Source organism: Peromyscus leucopus, chromosome 16_21 (genome assembly GCF_004664715.2).
Source record: "Peromyscus leucopus breed LL Stock chromosome 16_21, UCI_PerLeu_2.1, whole genome shotgun sequence".
In the NCBI taxonomy this organism is placed as follows: Eukaryota; Metazoa; Chordata; class Mammalia; order Rodentia; family Cricetidae; genus Peromyscus; species Peromyscus leucopus.
The window spans coordinates 4,603,484-4,622,342 of record NC_051084.1 but is presented as its reverse complement, the minus strand read 5'-3'; the positions used below and the strand labels follow the sequence as shown (position 1 = coordinate 4,622,342).

The 18,859-nt window shown below is 51.5% G+C and overlaps 1 protein-coding gene across 3 annotated transcripts; it reads right to left on the bottom strand.

The window, feature by feature from the left end:
• Window positions 1-4,184: 4,184 nt before the first annotated feature.
• LOC114705369 (histone H3.v1-like) lies at window positions 4,185-9,977 on the bottom strand. Of its 3 annotated transcripts, none has more exons than XM_037199938.1 (3): window positions 9,040-9,977; window positions 4,900-5,056; window positions 4,185-4,719 (listed from the first exon to the last, which is right to left on the bottom strand). In XM_037199938.1, exons 1-3 carry the CDS (start codon window positions 9,107-9,109, stop codon window positions 4,206-4,208), a joined length of 741 nt encoding a protein of 246 aa, XP_037055833.1. In that variant the 5' UTR covers window positions 9,110-9,977; the 3' UTR covers window positions 4,185-4,205. The 3 variants fall into 3 exon arrangements, with proteins under 3 accessions (XP_037055833.1, XP_028743080.1, XP_037055834.1); XM_028887247.2 differs by lacking the exon at window positions 9,040-9,977 and adding an exon at window positions 5,706-6,562; XM_037199939.1 differs by lacking the exon at window positions 9,040-9,977 and adding an exon at window positions 5,567-6,561.
• Window positions 9,978-18,859: the final 8,882 nt, after the last annotated feature.

The following is an 18,859-nucleotide window of genomic DNA, read 5'->3' as shown; positions in this document are numbered from 1 at the left end:
GGCTCAGGAGGGCTTGAGACCCTGCCCCGGAGGGTGATGACGGAAGGATTTGTTCAGCCAGGTCTCTGGGAAGAGGTAACCCTGCCTGTCCCTTCCCCAGGCTGCCCCCTGCCTTACTCCTTGTTGGGGATGCTGTGAATGTTGTGAATGTGTTGCTCTGATTGATTGATAAGTAAAATGCTGATTGGCCAGTAGCCAGGTAGGAAGTATAGTGTAGGTAGGATAAGGAGAGAGGAAAATTCTGGGAGGTGGAAGGCTGAGTCAGGAGACGCCGCCATGAGAAGCAAGATGTAAAGTACCGGTAAGCCACGAGCCACATGGCAACTTATAGATGAATAGAAATGGGTTAATTTAAGATATAAGAACCAGGCCGGGCGGTGGTGGCGCACACCTTTAATCCCAGTACTCGGGAGGCAGAGCCAGGTGGATCTCTGTGAGTTCAAGGCCAGCCTGGGCTACCAAGTGAGTCCCAGGAAAGGCACAAAGCTACACAGAGAAACCCTGTCTCAAAAAACCAAAACCAAAAAAAAAAAAAAAGATACAAGAACCAAATAACAAGAAGCCTGCCACGGCCATACGGTTTATCAGTAATATAAGTCTCTGCATGTTTATTTGAGTCTGAGTGGCTGCCAGCCCGGGCGGGACTGGAGATAACTCCAACAACAGCTCCTCACCTCAGTCTGGGCCCAGGGAGGCTACTGCTCAGCTTTCTCTTGGGTGTGGCCAAAAGGAAAAACTGAGAGGTAGGCAGGTGGGGGTGGGACCAGCCTGAGGTCTCTGGGGAGACTACTTCCTGGAGTCTGCAGCTCCTTCCAGGCCTCTGCTCCTCTCCACTCCTGCAGGTTCCAGCCTTTGCTGGACTCAGGACTCCGATGCCTTCTTGACCTTTTCAGTATTGACACTCAGCACCACCAGCCTCTGCGGTGTCTTTCCCCCTAGCTCCTCTGGGCTCCAGAAACGGCCTTTCTATAAGTCCGCATTACAACCTAATTCTTGAACCAACTCTGGGGGAAGCTGCTGTCCCCCTGGGACCCAGCCCTGACACACTACCTCTTGCTAAAGTCCTGAAGAAAGCTAGGAGCAAAGGCAGACTCAAGGACAGGAGAGAGCCACGAGGACAGAGCAGACGGCACAAGGCAGGCCCAGAAGGTAGGAGGAGGGCAGGATGGAAAACGGTAGACAGTGGGAGGTGGAGAGGGTGGTGGGTGCGAGAAATGGACAAAGAGGAAAAGCCAGGCATTAGTGTTGGGCGTGGGGGGGGGCAGCACTTTAATCCTAGTACTTGAGAGTAAGAGGCAGGCATATCTGTGAGTTCAAGGCCAGCCTGGTCTATACCAGGCCAGAAAAAGACACACAGTGAGACCCTCTGGCAGGGTGGGAGGTGGTCACCCACAGAGGAAGGGACAGATAGACAGATGAGGATGGAAGAGTCAGAGAAGACAGAGACAGCGAGGAAGGACTGGCACCAAGAAGCACAAAGGCCCTGAGGTGGAGGTGGTCTCTAGTCAGGGAGGAGCAGGAAGGACCACTGAGGGCCGCAACAGGGAGAAGGAAAACTCTGGTTACTTCAGAGACCTCAGCTGAGGGCCAGGGAGGAGGCTCAGCGGGCAGGTGTTTGGGGTGCAGGCGGGGGATCTGACTTCAGCTCTTTGGAGTCCATATAAAAAGCTGGATGCAGCGGGGCAGGGTGTTTGAGACCTGGTGCTGGAGGTGGAGACGGGGGATCCTTGGAGTTCGCTGAGTCACTGAGCTACTCCAGCCGATCAATGAGCTCCTGGCTCAGAAAGAGACCCTGCCACAAAATAAGAGTGAGTGTATGGAGGAGGGGTGATGTGTGGCTGGAGAGATGGTTCATCAGTCAGCTCCAGCTGCTCTGCCAGAGGACCTGAGTTCAATTCCCAGCACCCACATGGTGGCTCACATGTAACTCTAGTCCTATGGGATCCAATGCTCTCATGGGGTCCCCTCAGGTGCTAGGCATACATGTTGTGCACAGACTTACGCATCGGCAAAATACCTATACACATAAAGAGTAAGGTGGAGCCAGTGAGCAGGCTCGTTAGGTACAAGTGCTTGGTGTACAAATCCGGGAACTTGAGTTCATCCCTCCCATATTAAGGAAAAAAGAGAGACACGACTTGACAAAGCTGTTCCCCAACCTCCAAGCATGTGCCGTGGTGTGTGTGCCCCTCAACGACGTGCGTACACACAATATTGATAACAACGTAATCATTTCCTATTGCAGTTGCTTTTATGGGAGCGAGGGGAGGCTTGTGCCTTAGTGCGCATGTGAAGGTCAGAGGACACGTCTGTCTCTCTGCACAGTGGGTCCTGGGGATTGAACCTCAATTATTAGACTTGCCAGCAAGGACCTTAACTGGCTGAGCCATATTGCTGACCCAAAGAAATACAATTTTAAAAAGGAAGGGAAAATAAGGGGAGAGCTGTCGAGGAAGACACCGGATGTCTACTTCTGGCCTCCACATGCACGTGCATGTGAACGTGTGCAAACACGTGCTTCCCCCCCAACCATGTTCTAAGGTTCATGTAGAGCTTACACTTAGTTCTCAACCTGTGCCTCCAGCCCATGTCTCTAGTCCCCACAGCTGCCAGGGCGTGAGTTGAATGGAAAGCCTGTGCAGTGGAGCCGGGGGAGTCAGCAGGGCTGACTGAGGTCCGAGGGAGTGAGGGGTGTGTGTGTACCAACAAGGCATCAGGATGGGAAGTCGTGGAATTCAGAGAAGGGGGCTACCCACAGGATGCTGCCTTTCCTCCCCAGGGACACAGCCACCGCCACTTCTGTCCAACCAGGAGGACACCAGGGACCCACACTCTCACCAGACCCCCCCCATCTTTCCTTAGCTGTCACTCACTGACCAGGGTTGGCAGCCAGAGAGCTGGGTACAGGAGGGTCACGCGGTAAAGAGCCGGTAAAGGTAAAGAGCCGGGCAGGCTGGGGAGCTGATGCTCACTGGCCATACTGAGTGCTGAGAGTGAGTTGGCTCCATCCAGGGTGGGCTCAGCAGGGCCCCCGCTGTGCATGTTGGGAGCTACAGAACCACAGGTGTCCTTAGCCTCTCGGAGCTCAGCTTCTTCCATTGTCAACTCAGGGTGAATTCATGCCAGTTTCCCAGGACTAACAAAAACACTGTGCATGGTGGCAGGAGTGTATAATCTGAACTGGTGAAGCAGAGATAGATGAATTCTTGGGGCTCACTAGCCAGCTAGTCTAGCCAAATTGGCAATTTCTAGCTAGTGGGAGACACTGTCTTTTGAAAAAGAAAGGAAAGACAAAAGAAGGTGGATAGCATTTTAGAAATGATAGCTGGGGTTCTTCTTTGGCCGCCACTTACACACGCACACATCAAGAGTACCCACACACATACAAGTCTCTGACTGTAGTAGTAATAAACACACTTAATACCCACGTCTAGGCTTCCAATAAGAGGAAGCAGGGTACCTTGGAGAGACAGGTGATTCTAGACCAGGGCAGAACAGTCACAAAGTCAGCAGTGAGCTCTGAGCACTAGCTTTTGCTTTCTTTTGAGACAGAGGTTCCCTAGGTAGTCCTGGCCGGCCTGGAACCTGTGGCAATCCTCCTGCCTCTAACTCCCAAGTGCCGAGATGATGGGCATGTGCCACAGCTCCAGCTTCTTGGTGCTTTATAGCTGCAGCCCACATGGAAGCACTTAAGTGAAGCAAGGCAAAAGAAGTTCCTCTTTGTCAAAGCTCACGTTGACAGGAGTATGCCAAAGGGACACCGGACGCAACAGCAGCAGCCCCCCCCCCCCCATAGGAACAACTTGAGCAGCCAGATAAACACATTAGCGTGAAATACTTAAAGTGTAACGTAAATGTCCCTGAGTCTACGCTGACATAAATAATTGAATGAATAAATGAGAGTGAAATGTCCCATGCAGGAGTGATGTAAATAAAGGCTAAGGCTGTAGCTCAGACCGTCGACCTGGGCATGGTGACATCCCAGCATTCCAGAGGGAGGGAGGAGGATCAGAAGTTCAATGTCTTCCTTGGCTATAGAGCAAGGTTGAGATCAGCCTGGGCAACAGGAGACCCTGTCGGGAGTAGGGTGGGGGGAACCTGACCTATGCTTTGATTTTTTTAGAAATACTGTGAGGATTACATGAGCTAGGATATCGAAAAGTGCCCAGAACTGCATTAGACTGTTGCTGGTGTAACAAAAATATTTATTTTGAAGGAAGGTGGGGCAAGGGATTGCTCCAGGCGCCTGGGGTATGGGAGGCCTCCTTGGCAGAGGACGTGTGTTGTCCCTTAAGAGCAGAGCTCTTGGAGGGAGGGTTTAAAATAATTGGAGGCCACATTGACATCGGGGTCTGCTGTCGCCCGGACTTGGGGACAGTAGATCTCTTAGGGGAGACCTTGGTATGAAGCCTTTGCATTGCCTTGGGGGTCTTCAGTCTGGTAGCTGGTGGAGGCTCCGTCAGAGACTGGTTTCTTAGCCAGTTGGGCTCATCTCTGGTTGCCAGTGAGGGCAAGGTTTTGGAGGTGGAGCAGGAGGCCAGGGAAGGCAGGGGGTGGAGCCTCATCTTTGTCCTCAGTCTGCACCGGCAGAGGCGGGGTCCACGGAGTGGGGGCAGGGAAAAGTCTTCCCACCACCAGGCTGGCTCTGGAGGGTGCCTGGGCCAAGCCATCAGGCCCCACACTGAGTCCTGCTTGGGTACTCCGAGGAGGGCCTTGATCCTGAGCAAAATAGGAAGGAGAAATGGCATCAGGGAAGAGGAGATACAGGAGGGGCAGAGGTCACAGGAGAGGTCGCAGGAGATGGTCACACACTGAGGATCTCCAGGGAGCCGGACAGAGGGCGGGAGCCAGGGCTGGAGGGATGGAGGAGGCAGCAGTAAAGTGTGATGTCCTGCATACCTGTTTGCTTCTTCTTTCTCTTGTTCTTGGTCTACGGTGTCCTCCTCCTCCTCCTCCTCTTCCTCCTCCTCCTCCTCTTCCTTTTCTTTGTCCCAAATGTCCTCCACGGGTGGGATCTTGGGCACAGGATTGAAGATGGAATTCACCCATCTTTCCTCTTAAAAAATAGGGGTGGTAGGAACCTCACATGAAGAAGGGAATCCAGGATTGACAGATTCAGGGTTGGGGAAGAATCGCACCCCCTCCCAGAATTACCCCCACCTTTCCTAGCTAACCCCCTCACCCCAGATTTCTGCTTTAGGTCTGCCCGTGCCAGGCTATTTGGATGCTGATCTTGCCACTTAGAATATATTCTTTTTTTTTTTTTTTTTTTTTTTTTTTTTTTTTTTTTTTTTTTTTTTTTTTTTTGAGACAGTGTCTCACTATGTAACCCAGGCTAGCCTCAAACTCATGATTCTCCAGGCTGGTGCAGTCTTCCAAGTGCTGGGATCACAGGTTTGAGACACCATACCTGGCTCTCTGTCCCTCTGCCTCACAAAAATCCGACCAGTTAGGCAGAGGAAGGCCCGAACCTGGACCATTCATCATCACCTTGACAGGCAGATACCTTGGGTAGGTCCCTCAGCCCCGCCTTCCTCTAGGGGGCCACCACCACCTAAGTTTGTACCTGGCATGTCAGGGGCGCTTACTCAGCGCCTTAGTGAGCCATTGAGCTTTCTTCCTCGACTATATAAATTTCTAAACAACAGCTTTGCACAGATTTGGGCTGGAGATCATTTCCGCTCACGTCTGTCCTTGAGACGGACCTCCAAAGTCATTTGCCCAGTGGACGACAGGCCGTGGGACCGGCCCATGCCACTCCATCTTATCTACTCAGGAATAGAAGGGAAGGGAATGTGAGGGAGAGCTGCTTTACCTCAGTTTAAAAGTAAGAGCCACACCTCCAAACCCATTGTGACATCATTCTTGTGAGTCACAGCCCAAAGGAGTCACAGTGTCCTCACCAAATCTGGTTTGTTAGACTCTCTGGGTTTGTTCATTCTACTTCCATCTCCCCAGATGCTCTGTGTGATGGATGGTATCACAGACAGAGCCCACAGCTCAGCTGGGGACCCCCCCTCTCCTTCTCTGGAGTCAGGATGCTATACCCAGGCCCTAGCAGTGGCTCCGTGCAATTTTGGGAAAGAAAGGTCAAGCTGGGGCAGTAAGGAGGTGACCGGATAAGGTCGTTAGTTACCAGGTGCTCTGGGACCCCAGCTTTCTTTGTCTACTTTCCCATGCTAGCATCCACCAGGCCTTTTCCCTTCTTGTCTTCTTTTTCCCTTCAGAAGAGTCTCCACCCCTCTGTAGACATCACACGGCTAGGAACTGCCCACCTGTCTGCTGCCACTGATGGTCCAACCCCAGATATCTGTACCTCGACACTAGTTCTAGTCAGAGATGGATAAGGAGCTTCCACACTTCCTGAATCCATCTGGCTCACGACAAGATCTATATTTGCTTATTTATCTATTTATTTAATTATTTAAATAATCTTCCAACTCACTTTGCAGTCCAAACTGCCTCAAACTTATAGCAGTCCTCCAGCTTTGGCCTGCCAAATTTGGGGGATTGTAGGAATAAGTTACCATATTCCCCACTTTTCATTTTTGCTTGGTTTTGTAGTTTTATTTATTTATTTATTTATTTATTTATTTATTTATTTATTTATTTATTTATTTTGAGACAATGTCTCACGATGTAGCCTGGCTGTCCTGGAACTCTCTATTAATCTAGGCTGGTCTCAAGCTCAGCAATCTGCTTGCCTCTGCCTCCCAAGTGCTGGAATAGAAGTCATGTGCCACTGTGTCTGCTTGCTCTGGGGCCTGAATCTTTGTAGTCCAGGTTAGTCTGGTACTTATGATCTGTTTGCCTCCATCTTTAGGCAGGTACCATTGTGCCCAGCATTGAGAGTGTCCTAGAGATTGACAATGAACTTCCATGTTCACTACATCCAATTTGACAAGAATCTGGTGTGGGTGTGGATTGTTTGCTTGTTTTTTGATTTTGACAAGGTCCTTTTGTTAGCCCAGGCTGTTCTCAAACTCAATATCCTCCTGCCTCAGCCTCCCGAGGACTGGAATACTGGGCACAGAGGACCTGAATTTCTACAGTAGTAGAGCTGGAATTGTAGGCTTGGAGCTGACTTGTGAGCGGGGAAGTGAGGAGCTGGCAAGATCTCTGCACAAAGGCCCTCCAGTTGGTGCTGAAATGCTACATACAACTGGTGACCTGAAACTCACTTCATAGTCTCAGACTCTGGAGCTTTACGGTGTGTGACTGGCTTGGGGATATGCATGAGAGGGACTACCAAACTCCCCTGTGTGTCTTCCTTGTTTTCATTGACTAGAGTTAGCACTCCAGCTAGCTTGCCTATCTAGAGAATCCTCAGTGAGAAGAAAGGTCTAGGTGTGAATGATTTGGGAAGCTGAGGAACATCCAGGGCCAAAGAAGGAACCCCACAACAGCTGGGGGGAGGGGTAAGTATGAGGAAGTGGGTGTGCACACTTGGGATTTCCTACCAGGACCCAGGGCAACTGACTTCATCTCCTAGAGCCTCAGTATCTTGATCTGCAGAATGGGAAGCAAATTAGTTTCCATCTCTCTGACTTGTTAAACGATGCTAATGCAAAGTAGTATCTGGCACACAGAGGGTCCTCAGATATTGCAAATAATACATATTACCCGCAACATAGTGTTATATATTTTCTTTCGAGTTCCACCTCCCTTACCAACTTCAGAATTTTGTTTCCCATCTGCCTCTGCTTAAAAACAATCCCTCCCTCCCACGTGAGTAGTTTCCCTTCTCAGTAGCCGGCTTACAGCAACCAACCCTGGGCGGGTCCGGCAGAGGCTCCTGTCCATTACTCAGGGTTTCCAAGGCCCTGCTTGGGGCTCCCCCCTCCTCCCTCCAGGCAAGGACAGGAAGTGGGCACTTCGAGAGTTACAGTCCCCCGCCCCCCCCACGCAGTTATTTTGCCTAGAGTCAGTCAGCCTCTCCCCTCGGAGGATGTGGGGCTCTGCCCCAGAGGCATTGGACACCCGCCTCAGCTTTCTATCGCAGAGGTCCTGATGGCTGGGCAATGCGGCAACCCGGGCGGGCCTGAGCTCGGGCACACGTTTACTATGTGACTTTGAAAAAGCTGTTGTCGTCTCTGGGCTCAGTTTGCTCCTTTGATAAAAGAGGAGAAAGAGGCTGGTGGGATGGCCCAGTGAGTAAAAACCCTTGCTGCCAAGTCTGAGGACCTAAGTTCCATTCTAGGAACCCATATTGTGGAAGGCAAAACCTGGTTCCTGCACACTGTCCTCTGACAACCCCCCTCATAAGAAGTTAAACATTTTTCTTTAACAGAAAAGAATTACAATTCCATTATTTAATGATGTCTGTTATTCAGCTAGGGGAAGAGGAGAAAGTTGAGGAAATGGGAGTTTTACCCAGGAGTTCAAGGCTCTGGTCTTCAAGGGATATCGTTTGGGGGAACTATTTGAGATATGCTTTCCGATTACCAAGGTAATCCCAGGATCGATACCAGTTTGACCAGCGTCCTTCTAACTTTTCTTCTTTGCAGCTGCGGAGAGTGGTGGTGGTGGTGGGAAGAGAGAGAGAGAGAGAGAGAGAGAGAGAGAGAGAGAGAGAGAGAGAGAGAGAGAAAGAGAAAGAGAGAGGCCTTCCAAACGTTTTAACCCTGTTTACAGAAAATGGGAATTTGCATGATGAGAATAACTCCGGCCGGAGTGCGAATTTTTACTGCGCTTGGCACGGGGCTCGGAAAAAGCGGCTGCATAGCCAATTACTGGAATTTTTAAACACAAATAATATTTTATGGGATCAGTGGGTTGGCTCAGGGCCGCCGCACCCGGCTCAGCTCCTCCGCCTACAAACAAGCTCGGATTGTGCAGCGAGTCAGCATGCCAGGCCTCGGGCCAGCCTGGGGGGCACCGTGGGCCTGCGGGCATGGGAGGTGGCGGCGGGGTGGGGGTGGTGGAGTAGGGTGTGTGTCCCGGGTGCGGGCAGGTGCAGCGCGGGGCTCGAGCCTCCCCGCCGGCAGGGGGCGACCGGGAGTCTCAGTCCAGGGTTAGTGTGCGGGGCACCCGGCTCACCTGCAGCGCCGAGCTGGGAAGCGCGCCGCGCGATGGGCTGTGTCCTGTGCAGAGCTGCCCCGCCTGGCATGGCCCTGGGCGCCACAACCTCCGGAAGGCCGGTTTCCCAGAACGGCCGTAGGACGCCAGGGAGTCTTCACCTCCCCCAAAGGCCACTCGGATTTGTTCTACTGCCTGCTGCGTCCCACCGGGGTCCCAACGCAGGGCCAAGGGCACAGCTAGGCGCATCGGAAGCTCTGTCTTTATAGGGATCCCTGTTGCTCCTATTCTTGGAGATCTCCAAACCTGGCCAAGGGCCCAAGGGAGGTGTCCCCCAGCTGGAGTCTTGGTTAGCTCGCCCCCGCCAACCGAGCGCGCCCAGCACGCACAGGGTTAAGCAGGAGCAGGTGTGTAGCCAGATGCTGCGGCCGGTCCCCTCCCCCGCGGCCCGGTCGGCGTCCTCCTCCTCCGCCCACCCGCTCTGAACCCAACAGTCCCAAATAAAAGTGCTATTGTTGCCGGGCCTTCCCCCACCCCCGTCTGTGCCTCGCCACCTGGAGCAGAGCCCGGTCTCTCTTCACCTGCCCCGGGGCTGGCCGGGGGAGGGGGGAAGTGGGGCCTCGGAGCGGGGACTTCCGCTCTCCCCGCTCCTCCTCCTCCAAGGCCCCTGTCACTGACCCCGGAGTCCCTGGGGCAGGGCAGACACCGTGGCTTTGTGCTGGGGCTCCTTTCGGGCCTGACGGATCTTCTCTGGCCTTTCCCTCCCTCTAATCCCCCCATTCTCAATGGCTAGAGAGGTGGCGTGCTTTTCAAAGCTGGGAGGACGCAAGGCCTGATGCCAGGAGTCCAGGACAGTTCCGCGTTGGTCAAGAACAGCTGTTGCTTTTTCTTGAATCATTTGTCCGTCTATAAGACAGGAAGGCAGGCAAGAGCGATTCTTTTTTTTTTTTTTAAACAGAAAAGGAAACCGAGACACCTCGGAGAGGAAGAGCTCAAACACATGGCTGGTAAAGGTGGAACTGAAGTTCCCCAACTCCTCTGGCACCATGGGGGTCTCCAGTGTTGCTAGGATAGCCAAGAAGTTGGGAACCCCAGACACTTGAGAGTCTGGCACAGCTCCCGGGTTCACTGTGGGGCCTTGGGCAGGTTACCCCTCTCCTCGAGGAGAGTGGACTTCCGCGGCTCCCCAGTTTTCATACAGTCACTTGGAATCCAAGGGACGGGTTGCCACCCAGCAGATCTGGGAGACCCAGCCTGCGACTGCATGAGAGGGTTCGGCAACCTCGGCCTATCAAGACGATTCTTCCTTGTCCTTTCTAGCCAGCTCCAGGAGGTTAATCAGCGAGGTAAATGGCTCTAGTCTAGGAAACGAGTCAAGACGGTTGAAGCGACAGAGAAGAAACCCAGACCTCAAGGAGATCGCCCTCATCCCAAGCAGCCACAGCTTCGCCCGCGAGGAAGGCACACGGAGCCCTGGGCCGCTCCACTCCACCCAGGTTCCCGCAAATAACCCGCCCGCTGCAGGCGCAGGCCTAGTGTGTGAGCTCCAGCAGCAGCGAGCAGACCGGGCGCGGAGTTACCGTATTTCCTCTTTTGCGCCCTAACTTTCGAGCGCGTAAATCCTCCTTGTCCATTGTGCGTGAGAGCATGCTTTCTCTTTACCGCGGAAAGAGTTGCGAGCCTGGAGACCCGAGTTTTTCGGCTTTGTTTTTTTGGTTCTGCCATTTCTCTCTCCTACTCTCCGATCCGAACACCCAACAATCCAGTTTCCTGTTACTACCTGAACATCCAGGGGCATACCAGACTCCATTCTCTCAACTTCAAAAACCCGATCGCCAGACTTACCTTCCTCCTTACCGGGCAATCTGTGAGTCCCTCTTTACCTCAGGAAAGGGCAAGCGCCCCTTCCCTGTCTCCAGAAGACGAACTTGGGCTACTTACCAGCTCTCTTCCCTTTGCCACCACGCAGCGCCTTAACATACACTCTTTATTTTGCCTCCAGAATAAGTCCAGAGCCTGCTGTTCCCCATGTAGGTCACTGTTCCAAGCCACCATATTTCTTTTCTTCCTTTCTCTTCCCTCTCTTAAAAAATGCTGTATGTAGCCAGGCGGTGGTGGCGCACGCCTTTAATCCCAGCACTCGGGAGGCAGAGCCAGGCGGATCTCTGCGAGTTCGAGGCCAGCCTGGGCTACCAAGTGAGTTCCAGGAAAGGCACAAAGCTACACAGAGAAAACCTGTCTCGAAAAACCAAATAAATAAATAAATAAATAAATAAATAAAAAAATATAAAAAAATAAAAAAAATTAAAAAAAATAAAAAAAATAAAAAAAATTAAAAAAAAATGCTGTATGTGTGCTCCTATAAGTTTATGAGCACCGCGAATACGCAGGAGCTGGGGAGGCAGAAGCAGGTGTCAGATCTTTGTAGCTGGAGTTACAGATGGTTGTGAGCCACCACATGGGTGCTGCGAACCAAGCCTGGGTCCTCTGCAAGAGCAGTAAATGCTCTTCATCTCTGAGCCCTCTCTTCAGCTCTTACTTTTGAAAAATTTTTATTTTTGAAAAAGTTTTTGCTTTTAATTATGTGTATGTATTGTGGTGTGTGTGTGTGTGTGTGTGTGTGTGTGTGTGTGTGTGTGTGTGCCCCCAGAGGCCAGAAGAGGGCATTGGATAACCTGGACCTGGTTACGGGCAGTTGTGAGCCATCCCACCTGGATGCTGGGTCCTCTGCAAGAGCAGTGTGTGCTAATCTTAGCTGCGGAGCTTTCCTTCCAGTCCTTGTCTCCCCATCTCCCCTCCCCCCTCCCCTTCCCTCCCCTCCCTCTTTTCCCCTCCTGAAGTTACATAATGGTTGTCTTCTGTTTAAAACCCTCCAGTAGACACTCCTGTCGCTCAGCTTCCATAGCAGGAGGTCCACGCCCCTTGCCCTGCTCTCCTTCCCCCAGTAGCATTTATTGCTGTATAGCAGGCTGTGTATTTCCACACGGAATTCTTGGTCTCTTCCTTCTAATGCAAGTGCCATGAAGACAACAGCTTTGATTGCCATTTTTTTTTTAAAGACGGGGTCTCATGTGTCCAAGGCTGTCCTCTAACTCTATATAACTCAGGTTGACCTTAAACTTCTGACCCTCCTGTCTCTATCTTCCGAGTAACTGGGATCTAGTGTGAACCACTGCACTTAGTTTCTGGATGCTGGTGGTTGAGTCCAGGGTTTAGTGCATGCTGGGCCAGCCCTCTGCCATCTCAACCACACCCCCAGCCCAATATAAGAGGCTTGGAAAGAAATCTCACCCCACCCCCACACCCCAGTGGGATCCGTACAAGGAGCTCCAAGGAAATACCTGTTGTTGGGATGAGCTGGCCACTCGCCCCAGCTGCAGCTTACTTTCCTCATGTACATAAATGAATTGGACCCCATGTCAGTTGCTTTCTGCTTTGAGAGTCTCGTGGTTGGAGGTTGTGACTTGGGAAGTGGGAGAGCAAAGCTAAGGTCTTACTCAGCTCTGTGCCCTGTGGACCAACAGAGACTTCACCCAGGAAGGTTGTAACTTAGTCCACAGGGCCTGTCCATCCATCAATCCATCCATCCATCATCCATTCATCATTCATCTACCTATCTACCCATCCACTCATCCTTCCATCATTCATCCATCCACCTATCCATCATCCATCCACCCATCTACCCATCCATCCATCATCTATCCACCCATCTACCCATCCATCCATGCATCTATCGTCCATCCATCCATCCATTCATCATCCATCACCTATCCATCCATCCATCCATCCATCCATCCATCCATCCATCCATCCATTACCTCTGTAGTGTGCTCAACCTGGTGCAAATCCCTGGAAGAGGACGGGACATACAGGAGACTAGGGCCAGCAGTTAGGAGATCCAGGCAATCAGGCTAACAGAAGCTCTGCTGGAGATTGGCTGGGTGACCCTATGTAAGTCTTGGATCTCTGAGAACTGGTTCTTCCAACTGTAAAAGACAGATCATTACATCTGCCCCACAGGGCCAGTGAATCAGACTGTCAAATGAGATCACTTTACCATGCACACTCGACTTAGGACAAAAAGGAACATCTAAAGCCAGGTCCTTTAAGAGCTTAGAATACAGTCTCTGTGACTTAGAGTCCCTTCTGGGTCTCCCAACCTTTTATTTCAGTCTGGCTCTTGGTGGGGCCCTTGGCTGACTTCTAGCATGCACTGAGTGGGCATCCTTCCTGACCCCACACAGTCAAACGAAGGCGCCCCCTCGTGGTACCTCCTGGAACAAAAGTACTCTGCCTGAGTTAGCTGCCAAAAGAAGGGCAGACCTGGGAAGGAAGTAGGCTCTTACACAGAGAGTCATTCTCGAAGGGCCTTGGGCCTCCTTCATAGATCTGGCAGCATATCACTTCCCCTGAGAGCTACTGCAGCCTCTTTCCCTGGGCAGAGCTTCCTAAAAGCCAGAGACAGGTGACCACTAAACCTTTGACCTAATCTCCACCCCCCACCCCATCTGCATCACTATTGGAGATAGACAGTGCTCCTGGATTGTCTTCTCCCTCCTTTTCCTCTTCTTCTCCCTCCTCCTCCTTCTTTTTGAAACAGTCTCATGTAGCCCAGGCTGGCCCCAAACTCACTGTATAGTTAAGGACTTCTGATCCAAGTTCTGGGATTGAACCTATGCACCACCATGGCAGTTTTTTGCAGTTCTTAGAATGGAGTCCAGGACTTCATGTATGCTAGGCAAGCATTGCAGCAACTGAATTATCCCTAGCCTTGCCTGGAGTTTTCTTCTTACTGCCCATGGGCACAAGAGAGACAATGGGTATGCAGGTGACCCTACTTAGAAATTCAAAGTGGCCACTGAAACCCAAGGGGAGTGTGTGTGTGTGTGTGTGTGTGTGTGTGTGTGTGTGTGCATTCACGTGCACATGTCTTCCCAGCTAAACGACAAGAACCTTGACACCCAGGACCATGAGTAATGCCACAGCACAGCCAGTTTTAGCAGCTTGCCCATGCAACCTGTGGATGTGGATGTGTGTTACAGTTGTTAGTGTGGAGTACTGTATCTGGAATTCTGGTTTGGTTTTTTTTTTTAATTTTTAAGAACCAGGTTATGAATTTAACCCTTGCTGCCTTCTGCCCATTTTGGCTCATTTTGGAGACAGTGAATCCCCAAAGGTTAAGCCACCAAGTCACAATGGTTGTGCTTAGGATGAAGAGAACATTAGGGAGAGACTGGGTTGGTATATGCAGAAGGCACTCACTAGATGCAGTATATGCAGAAGGCACTCACTAGTTGCATCTCCTGCCCAGAAAACTGTCTTGTTAGGATCGCGCTGATTTCAGGAGGAATTCGGGCACACCTGCAGCTGCTTCCTGATGTGGGGAGACACTTTCTCCACTTTCCTCGGGGCCTGAAGTCTGGGGGAGCCCTGGGTTTGTGTTTAGGAAAGGGGAGAGGAGAGCTGTGGACTCAAAGAATGTGGCAGCAGCAGAAGAAGATAGGCTGGGCCAGGGAAGCCACTCTAGCCTGAGTGGAGGTTCTCACATTTGTTTTTGGCTGCTGGCTGGAGGAACCCCAGCTCTCTGATCATGCCAGTGAGCCCGAGAGTCACTGCTCTCCCTCTGTCCCCTGTTACAGGAGTGGGGAGACGAGGTAGATGAACGAGACCATGGGACCAGAGGTTGGGGAACTTCCCAGGCACCGTAAATCACAGCATTGAATGGAGCAGAAGGCTGTCCTATGCGGACTCTGGGACCAGGCTGTCCAGACTCCTGTAGCAGCTTTCTCCTTAACAGAGCTGTGGCCTTGGTGTCACCTGTCTGAGCCCCAGTTTTCTTAGTAAAATGGAGAATAATAGTCACTACTCAAACATTGTTGAAGTGTTCAATGGGTAGATCACTTAAAGTGCTTGGGAGAATGCCGGTGCTTAGTAAATGCTCAATAAACACCGAGCACTGTCTCTTTGTAGGAAAGAACTGTTTTTGGTCTGAGTTGTGTGAGCTCACAAGGTCAGTTCACAGACATGGGCACTCAGATCTTAGCACCCTCTCTGGCTGTAACATTATTCGGTGGCTCTGGGGTTGTTTTCTGAGTCTAGAGGGTGACGAAGCCCAGAGGAATAGCATATTGGACAGGCGCTTGCTCAAACCTTGCTGTCCAGGGAGCGTCTCAGGATGACCCCTCTCAGCATCCCAGGGGTCATAGGTTGTCCTCCGCTTTGAGGAAAGAGAAGCTTCTATGGATGAGTGATGAACTGGGAGAAGCTCCCGGCCTGTCATGTTTACTGAGCTGCGCTGACTTATGACTAGATGCGGAGGTCTGACTGCAGGCAATTGCCTAAATCATTTAGGGTTGACAGGGAAGGGAGGGAGGGGACCTGGGGAGCTGGAGGGAGAATGTTCCTGTAATTCTTCGGTCTGAGGTACATTAAGGAGCCATAAGCCATGTCGAGAGCTTGAATTACATTAGGGAGATTATTCTGTTACAGTCCATAATCCTGGGTAATATACCATCATGCTGCACACCTGCTGTGATAAATCTCACCTGTAATGGCCTGACCCTGGGGACCCAGGGACGCCAGGGCAGCTGGCAGGGGCTGTCATAGAGGACAGAGAGACACCTGTGAGCCCTGTGGTCCTCCTGACTTATCTCTGGGCCCCTATCCCCCGACTTTGTCTGCTGGGAGCGAATGTAGCTGGGCCTCCAGGCCTCTCCAGTCTCCATCGCAGACTTCTAACACCGATAACCACCCCAGGACCCCAGTTCAGACCTTTCCCATCTTGTTCTCAGGTTCTTCTCATCTCTGCAAAGGCAGCTTGATCCTGCCCATAGAGAACCCCCCAAGGACACTGTGAAATCTTCATTTTTGATTGGATGTGTCCCTGGCCATCCATGGACTCACCAAAGCTTTTCGGTGTGTCTCTCTTGCCAGACCTCCAGGACCCTCAGATCAGGGACCGCGATGACAGCCACAGTGCTTGCTACAGCTGAGCTCGGTAGCTAGCATGTGACTGCCTGCCTAACTATTTCATGGCAGAGTGAAGATCCGGAGCTCGGTCCTGGGCCGTCCTCGAGCCTGGCCTCACTTTTCCTGAGCTGTCCCACCCTCTCCCGAGAGTGATTTTGCTTTCTACAGAGGACCATCACAAGCTCAAGAGACAGCGCTCCTTCGTATAAGAACGGGCACTTGGAGTCTCCAGCTTCGTCCTCCCTCTTTCCAGGAGCCCAGTCTGCTCCCTCCTGAGCTTGACCAGCTCCTCCTCAGCTCTGGCCCTTGGCCTCTCGGGGAGGCCCTGCAGGAATGGAGTACCCATTGTTTGTTCCCGTGTGACACCCTGGGTCCCATCTGCTCCAGATTCTGCTTCATAGTCCTCCACTGTCCCCAAGCACAGTATGTGTGCTTTATCACGTGGGACTAGGTAGTTATGTCCCCATTAAAGATCTCCTATGAATGGTTGCATTGCTGCCCTTTGTCAAGCACTGGCTTACACTTGCCCCTGATTTGCCCATTTTACCCCACTACAGTCTTAGGGGGCAGGAATTCTATCATTTCTATTTTATATATAAGTTTAAGACAAGGCCCGGACTCAAGCTTTTTCTTCCAGGAGCTGGGGCCATGAGGTGACTCAGAGGTTAACGTGCTTGTAGATAAGCATAAGGACTGGAGTTCAGGTCTCCAGAACCCACAGAAATGCTGGGTAGGTGTGTGGCAACCTGCCTGTAAGTCCAGCCCAGGAGAGTGGAGACCCAGAGCAAGCTGGCTCACAAGACTACCCATATCAGTGAGCTCTGAGTTTGATTGAGAGAGCCTGTATGAATAAGGTAGAAATGTCATGGAGGCTGACCCCTGATTTTAGACTTAGGCCTCCAAGGTACCTCCACAAATGTGCGTGCTCTCCTTCACACACACATATATGTGACCACACACATGCAAACATGCACACACGTGCATGAAAATGGAAAAAGAAAAAAAAAAATCCCCCTGCCTCCACCTCATAAGCACATCACCATGGCCAGTTTCACGCTAACATCTGTGGCTGTGGACTGCCTCCTCAGCTTCTCCCGCCCCTGCCCCAAGCCGCCTCTCTGCAGCCTGCTTGCAGCTGGCTAGCCGTCTCCAGCACCTTTCCCCACACCCACTTACTGCTAGGTCAGAGAAGTCTTTTGAATTCCACATTTCTCATCATGGATCCCTCTCTTGTTCCCAGTTCTCCTCCCGAGATGGGAACCACGGCAGCTGGATAAACCACCCATTCCCTTACTGCCTTCATTCATGAATCTTGGGAGGGTGGGGCCGGCAGATGATCTCACTCAGGAGTTTTCCAACCAGAATGCATTCAAATCTGTTTATTTACTTACTTTGTGCATGTGTGAGCGTGGTGCTCCCTCTAACCCCAGTCCTATGTGCATTCAGGAGTCTGGGATAGAAGAGGCCATTTCATCCCCTGGAACTGGGTTTACAGATGGTTGTGAGCTATCATGTGGGTGCTAGGAACTGAGCCCAGCAGTAAGTGCTCTTAACCTCAGTGCTATTTATAAAGTGTGCGTGTGTGTGTGCGTGCGTGTGTGTGTGTGTGTGTGTGCGCGCGCGCGCACACACACCATTTATGTTCAGATACCTGTGGAGGCTGGAAGAGGGTACGGATCTCCTGGAGCTGGAGTTACAGGCAGCTGTGAGTCACCTGACCTGGCTGCTGGGAATCAAACTCAGGTCCTCTGGAAGAGTAGCAGGCTCTCTTAACCACTGAGCCAACTCTTCAGTTCCTAAAAAGTATTTTTTTTAAGTGTCTGTGGAAGTCCACAGTGATGTCCAGACTCCGGGCTTTTAGGTCCCACCCCGCCCACTGACATCCCCGGATGTAGACTCACTGTGAACAGCTGGGAAGCAGCTGCCCCATCCTCCCGTGGCATACAGCAGGACACAGATGTTCTGGAATCAGATGAGCCGTCTTGCTTGTCAGCGGCTGTTTCCAGACACCCACTTCATACAGACCATGCTGTGCTTCGATCTCTAACTGAGGACACACTGTTGCAATAATTCATTGTTTCCACACTTCGAGTGGCAGGGACATGAGCACTAACCTTGACCTATAGACCCGCAGACCTTGGTCTGGGCAGCCTCATAAGCTTTATGGCTCTTCAGGAGAATAACAAATCTATTGGTTTGGGTTTCCTAATGCCATATAAAAACCCCACCCCAAATCAGGGTGAAGTGGTACACACCAATAAGCCCAGCACTGAAAAAGCAGAGACAGGGAGATCAAAGTTCAAGGTCATCTTTGACTAAATAGTGAATTTGAGCCCAACCTGGGCTACATGATACCCTGCCTCAACCCTCTCTCTCAAAAAAGCAAAACAAAACACAAAACAAAACAAATAACTCCACCTAAAACAAAGTCTAAAATCAACCATTGTATTCCCTGTTCTGGGAGTGGCTGGCTCGGCTGGGAGTCTCCTCAGCAGGTCTTTCTGGCTGTTTCCAGGCTGAGGCGGAGGCTGTCATGTGCAGGATTGACTGAGGTGATGGCCTGGCTCAGTTTTCTGTTCTCTAGCACCCGCTGAGGCCTCTCCTCTTATCATCACCACAGCCTGGATGACCTTGAGCAGGAAAAGGACTTTTTTTTAAATCTTTTGCCTGTGTTCCCATCCATGACCAATAAAAGCAGCAGAGGTGAGGACAACGTTCTGCGGCCTAGAAGATACGGGACCCTGGTTTCCACCTCCAGTACCACGGAAACCTCACATGGTGGCTCATGATAGTTATCAGAACACTTGGGAGGCAGAGGCAGGAGGATCAGAAGTTCAGGGTCACCCTCTGCTACAGAGTAAGTCCGATGCTA